Source organism: Manihot esculenta, chromosome 14, assembly GCF_001659605.2.
Source record: "Manihot esculenta cultivar AM560-2 chromosome 14, M.esculenta_v8, whole genome shotgun sequence".
Lineage (NCBI taxonomy): Eukaryota > Viridiplantae > Streptophyta > Magnoliopsida > Malpighiales > Euphorbiaceae > Manihot > Manihot esculenta.
This window is the reverse complement of record NC_035174.2, coordinates 7,283,488-7,291,213: the sequence shown is the minus strand read 5'-3', so window position 1 is coordinate 7,291,213 and position 7,726 is coordinate 7,283,488. Positions and strand designations below refer to the sequence as shown.

The window sequence follows — 7,726 nt, the reverse complement described above, 5'->3', positions numbered from 1 at the left end:
TTTACACGTGTTTTGTGGTCCGTTTTATATTAATAATTAATAAACTCTTAAATTAAATATTTATATAAAATTTTATTGAATTGGATATCTCTCCCATAATTGAGATGTTTTATTGATTTGGGCCCAATTTTAATTTTATTTTATTTGCCTAATTGCATTTGCTTTCTCTTTCTTCTTCTTTTTCTTCATGTTTTTCGTATTATCTTTTCTTCCGTTCTGTGCCAACTTTTTCTAAATTATCACATTGAAATTTCTTTGCTTCTCTTTTCTCCTATTCTTGCAACTTTTTTCAAATTTCTATCACCATTATTAATCAATCTTACCTAAAACTCTTTACATCACCTTTGTTTTAAACTTATATCATCTTAGTTTCATCTTATTAATTAGTCTTTAATTTTAAAATTATATTATAATTAATATTTTTAATCAAAACCCATTATTTTTTATACAATCCAATATATAAATTCAATCAATAAAAATATAATTAAATGTAAAATTTATTATTTATTTATCGATATAAAAATTTCTATTTATCACAATAACTTGTAGATTATAAAAAATCAATAAAAAATAGTTGCAGTGCAAAGTGCAAACTAACACAATCTTATTTGAAAACAAGTGAAATTAGAATAAAGAGATTAAGATTTAAATATGAAGTAATTACTGCTCAGAGAACAATAATGCAGGATTTTTGTTTTTTTTTTTTTTTTGTTCTTTGCTGGGCAACAACAAGGGGAGAAATTAACTAATCCTAGTTAGAAGTTAACAAGGAATGCAAAAAGGAAGTTTACAATTCTCTCTCTCTTTCTATCATAAGTCAATGTCTGTTTCCCAATTTATGTGCGTGTGAAAGTAGCAGCCACAGCCACAGCCACAGGTTCTCTCTCCCATGACACCTAAATCATTTTCAGTGAGTTGGGTCTGCCTCAATCTCCATTACTCTTGTTCCACTACTCTTCAAACTTCTCTGCTCTGCTAAAGCTAATATCATATAGCAATCCTTTTGCTTTCTTTTTCCACTCACCTGATGGCTTTCTTTGTCCCATTTGCTTCTGTGCTTCCTTGATTCCTTCTTGCACTGATCTTTTTCTTAATAGAAGACACGTGCTCTCCTAATCTCTTTCAGTCATTTTCTATGTTTTTTCCACTGCTTAGTTTCTCTGGGTATGAGTTTTCTCTCATGGGTTTTCTTGTTTTGGTGCATTTGGTATCTCAGAAATTGAGTTTCTTGTGAATTGGTGGTTTAAATGGAGGGTCTTTGTCTTGCTTTTCTTTAGGTATTCAGGTGGGGATTTTTGTGGGTAGTGTGTGTACAGTGTCCTATCAAGAATTTTTTCAATGTTTACTGTTGCAAGTGGTTTGTGAGACAGTTTATTTTGATTTTTGCCTTGTTTGGTAAAAAGTGTATGAGAGAGATCATTTTCTTGCTTGTTTTGACAACTGTGTTTCTGTCTAATCTCTTAAAATAGTGATTCTATAGTGTTGCAATGCAGTCTTGGAGCTATGTTACTGGAGGTAAGGGGTTAGTATCCGATGAAACAATTTCATCTTCTGATGCTATTGCCAAAAGCAAAAATGCCTTGATGGGTTGTAGTTTTGGCAACAACATGGTCGTCTCAAGTCAACAAGCTATTGACAATCATGGTTTTGGGGAATTGATGTATCAAGAACTCACGGGAAAACAATTAATTGATAATTCAATTAGGGCTACTTTGAGCAGCGAGGTTGGTGGTGGAAAAATTATCAATCCTTTTATGGTCAGCACGAATGCTTTTTCTGTAGAAGATGAGTCCACCTCCAGGCTTTCTAGCTCTGTTGTGGACTCTAATAGTAAGGATTCTTCATTCATTGATTTGAAGCTGGGAAGATTTGGTGATCCTGGAGATGCTCAGAATTCCAAGATTTCCAAAGGAGGATCCATTCTGTCTTCATCCGAGTCATCTGTGCCTTCGAAGAGAGCTAGACTGGGAGTGAATTCCCACACTGCCCATTGTCAAGTTTATGGTTGTAATAAGGATCTCAGCTCCTCAAAAGAATATCACAAGAGACATAAAGTCTGTGAAATTCACTCCAAGACTGCCAAAGTTATTGTGAACGGAATTGAGCAGAGGTTTTGCCAACAATGCAGCAGGTATATGTTTTCCTCTTGAGAATTCACTTTAGTTGCTGGCGAAAGATCAAAACTTTAGATGTGAATAGGAAACCTTAATTCTTGAAATAGCCAACCCAACGTATCTGATAAGTCAAGTTTTCAGTTCCTTTTTCAATTGTCTTATCAAATGTGGAAGCTAGGAAATTCAAGTTGAACTCTTTCATGTGTATCCTTTTCTTTTTCCCTAGAATTTTTAATTTTCCTGAAAGAGGATCCTCTTACCTTCTTTGCGATCATTTCGCTTCATTTTCCCTTCTTTGTTTTTATCCTAATCTTTTATGAAACATGTTTATCTGTTTATTTGGATGTTTTTTCTTAGTATAAAGAAATCCAAATATGCCTAAGGTGAATCTATTTAGCTTTTGCTTGTTGGAGTCTCTATTTGAGATTTAGGAAAAGCTGAAATTCGAGTTTGCTCTTGTTCATGTTTTGGTTAATATTGGCCCTACAGCTGTGCATGAGTTGAGCCTTGTTGCTGCTATAATGTGTATTAGCTTTTGACTGCCCAGGTTTCATTTGCTAGCTGAATTTGATGATGGTAAACGCAGCTGTCGGAAACGCCTTGCAGGCCATAATGAGCGTCGGAGAAAGCCTCAAGTTGGTATTCACTCTGCAAGGACTGAGAGGCTACTTCAGTCGTACAATGGTCAAACATACATCTAATTTCTTTTCATTAGTATAATATTCTCTGCCTAAATGTTTGGTAGTAATTGACTCTTTAATCACTTTATTTTACTTCAACTATTTAAGCTGTGTCTTACTTTCTAAATCAATTCATACATAACATTGGTTACTATTTAAACTAATTTAGCATTTTTCTAAACATGCATTAAGACTTGCATGGAGACATGCTTGTTTATTGCTAAATTAAGTTTGTATCTTGAAAATGTTCTTGATGGCATGAGTATTGCTATTTTGTTGCACCTCCCGGAAGATCTGAAACTGCAAAGTTATGGTTTCACCATGCAGATAGCATAAACATTTTGATATATGATTTGAATGACAATGAAGTAAAAATCAATCTTTATTAACATCTGTTCCTGATTGCCAACTGTCTGCAATTGATGAAGACTTTAAGGTGCAGATGTGAAAGCAGAGTTCTAAATTTCGGGATAAGCTGCATGAGTTGTTGCTTACCTCCCTTTTTAAAAAATTCTCTCCAGGGTGATACTCAGTATGCTTCTGACATCCTTTTATATGAGGCCTTGTTCGTGATTGATTTATCATAGGCTTCATTGTTTGACACATGTTTGCATGTGTTCAGCACCTGTTCCAACCATCTCCATGGGAAATACCCTGTGAATTCAATATTGTTTTTAGGTATAGCTCCAAAAGATGGACAGCTTCGGCTGCCAAGCTCCACTATATGGTTTCACAGTTATAGAGCAACTGCCTATTGCAGAAAAGCTAAAGGTTAGGAAACATCAAAGAGCACCCCTTCCATAATCCTGCTGAGGTAGAGCTTGCAAGTTGGTAATGCACCTTAAAAATGTACTCTTGATTCTTCTAGTGAGAATCTTCTCATTGAAAAACACATCTATTACTCAATAGCTTTGAGCATTTATTTTTCCAACTGAGTGTTGAAATGGTACAAGGTAGCTCCTTCTGTTCTGTTGACAGATTTAGGTAATGATAAAGCTGCTACTCTAACCAACAAAAGGGATGGGTGATTAATCCTTATCTGCTGCAAGAATAGATTCCAAAATTTCCATTACTTTAATCATCATCATGATAATGATGTTTCACTCTTTAGAAAAGTTGTTGCCAATCCAGTGGTGGTATAACACTTCTATGTTCATGATTCCAATATGAAAAATTCAACCACCTTTCATTTATCATCTGAGGAAATTTTCTGAATGATGGAAATCCACATATCAAGACATAGAAAATTAGCTATGTTGAAGAATCTAACAGCCGGAAGCGTAGTGGTAATGGCAGGTAATTTGCTGTCCTAAAAGGCAAAAGCAGTACAAGCAGTGGTGGACGGAGGGGACTTTAATGCATTTGACTGTGGGATTTGGGATTCACATTTGTAGCATAAACTACTGAATATATATATATATATGTAGATTTGTTTTTTTTTCCTCCCAAATTTATCTTGTTTGTCCATGGTGTATGTAATCTGTTCGTGACACCGAGTAATCTGTTAGTAACTTGATTACATTCCAGAAATGCTTGATGGTGCCTATTTTTGTCTCTTCCAATGGTATACAACTGGGACTAACTGATAAAATAACCCCATTTACGTAGGCTATGCCAATTATGCAGTTATGGTATCCTGATACGTGATATTGTTTTTTGAATACAGGCTTTGCCACCAGCAGACTTCATGGCTCTGCATTAACATCTTTTATCTGCCAAGATTTACTTCCTACTGACCCATTGCATCCTGAGAAATATGGAACAAATAATTGGCGCAGGCAGATAAAAATTGAAGATGGGTCTGAGTTTAGTCTACTATCATCTATTCCTGTTACAAGTGGGTATCTGCAATCCCTATTCCCTTCTGACAAATTGGATGAAGTATTTATTCTTTTTCATGACAATGAAGCTCCTACTGCAACAGGAAGCATTTTCGGTGAAAGCACTAATCGATATCCACATGAATTGGGAGGCTCAAATTCTGATTCACGTTCGTTAATCCAGGACATCTCATTGGGAAATGAACACTTGACTGCTTTTGATACAGTAGCAACTATTCAAGGACTATCAGGGATCACAAGCTCTAGCTGTGCTCTCTCTCTTCTGTCATCCCAGTCACATAATTATTCCAGTCATTCAGCAGAAATTTCTATGGCCTGTCCAGTGGTAGTTACAGGTAATAATACCCATTATAGTGTGACTCAAATCTCTGAAAAGCTTACAGGAGTTAGTTCTCAGGCTTCCACAAGTGGAGTACCAAACAAGTTCTCTTCATCAGGAGCTAGTTCTGCCGAAGGAAGCCACTTGGGCTCCATACTGATGTCTGATGGTAGTGATGCCATTAACTTTGATATCTCTGATGGGATTTACCAGGGGTCCAATTTCATGAATGCCAAGCATCATCTTCCCTGTGAAGATGGCACCACCATTAACCTGCTTGAGCTATCATCACAGCTTCAGCGAGTAGAAAGTCAAAAGCAATCCATGCAAGCAAAGCAGGAAAATGATGCTTTCTGCTGGCCCCACATCACTTGAGTGCTTTGCAAAGAAGGTATCTGCTCAAATCCCTGAGAACATTTCAATTATATATTCTAACTAGACATGTCAAGTGCTTTTCTTGGAATAGATGAAGATGTGTGTTTCTTGGAAATGACTTATCTTGGCTTATCCCATTGATTAAGCAAAAGATAGTAGCTTATTTAACTTTTGCAATCACCACCACTGCCAGGTCAACTCCCATGGCATTTAGATCCTTTACCTCTTTCACCAGAAAACACCCTAAGATCAGCAGCTGCAGCAGCATCCCCCAACTTCTTCTGTTGACATGTCTGCAACATGAAAGTGTCTCTATAGTTAGCAGATCCTTCACAGTCATTTCTTAATCATTTGCTGCTAACGTTTTTTCACATTAGAGGAACAGCTGTTGCTGTGATTTGCTGTGTGCTTATATAAAAGTACAAGGAAGACTGAGTGTGCTTGAGTGTGTGCTTTTTTGTCTATGGCGCCACTTAAACGTGGTGCTTCATTTCCTCCATTCTAGCAATAACCAAGTGTAGCAAGAAGTTCCTTTATATAGCTCATTTGGCAAAAATGCATACTTTGCCCTCTCACCTTTTCATAAAAAGTTTTACCCCTCAACTTTAATTGTTCTATTTACCTTTTCAACTTTCAAACAGTGAAATAACTTAATCTTTACGACTGACACGTGATACTCATGCGCTACCACATCACGGGATTAAGTCATTCAATAATTAAAAATTGAAAGGGTGATATGTATATTCTCTCATTTCTCATTTTGTATATATTAATGTTAAGAATTGAACAATCACACAATCCAAAAAAGATAAGCATGAGAAGAAATCAACACACTCATTTAACATGATCACCAATTTGGCGACGTTCACAGCACTTAGAATTTTCTTATTTCTTTATGAGTTTTCAAACAGAATACATTAGAAGAATATTACATATTTATATACTCATAAAAAATATGAACAAGACAATAGTTCTAAAAAAAATTCGCGACCATGAGGTATAGTGTATAGTTCATAATATATCATTAGATTTTATATCACAATAATTAAATTATTCAAAATTTTAAAATTTAAGGAGTAAATAGGATAAAAATAACGTTGAGAGCTAAAATAATTTTTCATGAAAAGGTGAGGAGCAAATTATGCATTTGGCCTAGCTCATTTTCTAAATGAGCATACTTTAACCATGATATTACCGGCCGAGCCTCAGCAGCAGAAGATGCTTGCTCTTTTCCCCTTATATATCATTTGTTTATGCTGTCTGTTACCTTACCATGGTTTTAAATGATGGGTGATAAGTTACATACAAGAATGTCGGCCTGCTAACCTGCTATTTACCTCACAGCTACCGTGATTTGCAAATCATGGCTAAATGCATGTGACACAGCACTTGATATGCAGCAATATAGGTCATTTCACTGTCCCATAACAATGAAGCTGATTGCATTGATTTACTTTTCATTTTAGGGAATTTGCTAATGGGTTAAAAGAAAAAATTCATGGCAGACTGATTCAGTCTCTTTCAATGTTTCCATTTCTGTAACTTACAATCCTATTCCTTACTAATCTCTTTTAAGTCATTAATATTTGGGTATTTGTTTGGTTCTGCTTTAAATCCTCTTTTAATTCTCATATAACTGCAATCATATCTTAAAATGATGATCTGCTGGAAATGGAAGATGCCAAGTTAGATGGGCTTCATTCTTAATTCATTTTATTGTTATTTTACTTGATTTGGCACAGGAAGCAGGAGCCTCAGTGTCTGGTAGCTCCAGTGATGTATACACCAGATCTTCTAAAGCAGCAAAACTGAAATGCTAAAGAGCAAAGAAGGACAAAGTTTATGAAGTCCCTTCTCACTTGAAGATAAGGGCAAAAATCGTTCCTTTTCTGAGAATGAATATTGAATTTGCTAATCATGCTTGAATGATTTATCTCTCTGCAACGTAAGGAATTTCATTAGCAAATTTAACTCTGCTGCATTTATGCCCTTTGAATAGAGAGGAGATCACTTGATGTTGGTTTCTTCACTATCCTATTGCATATGATTGTGTAAGTTTCATATTCAGTTCGATTAATTTCCTCAAATAACCATTACCGTTGTAGGTTAGTGAATCTTCAAGAAAAAGAGAGGAAATGTAGATTAATGACTCATCAACTTTTCCCAAAATGGATAGAAAATTCATTTTGCGCGACAAACTTCTCAAACTAAACTATTTTAGCTGGTAAAAAAAAAATGAAAGCTGAAGAACATAGTTCAACAGATCCAAGAACTCAGCAGAATTCAATATATACTCTCTACATGAACACCACCAGAATCTTCAAAGCCGATGGGATAATGATATGATATAAACAGTCCTGATGTTAATTACACATTTATTTAATATTGAAATTATAT

At 35.3% G+C, this 7,726-nt stretch overlaps 1 protein-coding gene across 6 annotated transcripts; it reads left to right on the top strand.

The window, feature by feature from the left end:
• The first annotated feature begins 732 nt into the window (after positions 1-732).
• LOC110631361 (squamosa promoter-binding-like protein 6) lies at positions 733-7,358 on the top strand. 6 transcript variants are annotated; one of them, XR_002490496.2, is made up of 6 exons: positions 742-2,131; positions 2,662-2,798; positions 4,461-4,631; positions 4,719-4,970; positions 5,033-5,345; positions 7,072-7,358. XR_002490496.2 is itself a non-coding variant. In XM_043950794.1 (6 exons), exons 2-5 carry the CDS (start codon positions 1,584-1,586, stop codon positions 5,327-5,329), a joined length of 1,467 nt encoding a protein of 488 aa, XP_043806729.1. In that variant the 5' UTR covers positions 748-1,164; positions 1,494-1,583; the 3' UTR covers positions 5,330-5,345; positions 7,072-7,358. The 6 variants fall into 6 exon arrangements, 5 of the variants coding, with proteins under 5 accessions (XP_021634859.1, XP_021634858.1, XP_021634861.1 ...); XM_043950794.1 differs by having other exon boundaries at positions 748-1,164; positions 1,494-2,131; positions 4,719-5,345; XM_021779169.2 differs by having other exon boundaries at positions 744-2,131; positions 2,662-2,753; positions 4,719-5,345.
• Positions 7,359-7,726: the final 368 nt, after the last annotated feature.

Coding starts and splice junctions, on each gene's coding strand:
- LOC110631361 (XM_021779166.2), top strand. CDS start 1,488: ATGCAGTCTTGGAGCTATGTTACTGGAGGTAAGGGGTTAGTATCCGAT. Junction 2,132..2,661: donor TTTTGCCAACAATGCAGCAG/GTATATGTTTTC, acceptor TTGACTGCCCAG/GTTTCATTTGCTAGCTGAAT. Junction 2,799..4,460: donor GCTACTTCAGTCGTACAATG/GTCAAACATACA, acceptor TTTTGAATACAG/GCTTTGCCACCAGCAGACTT.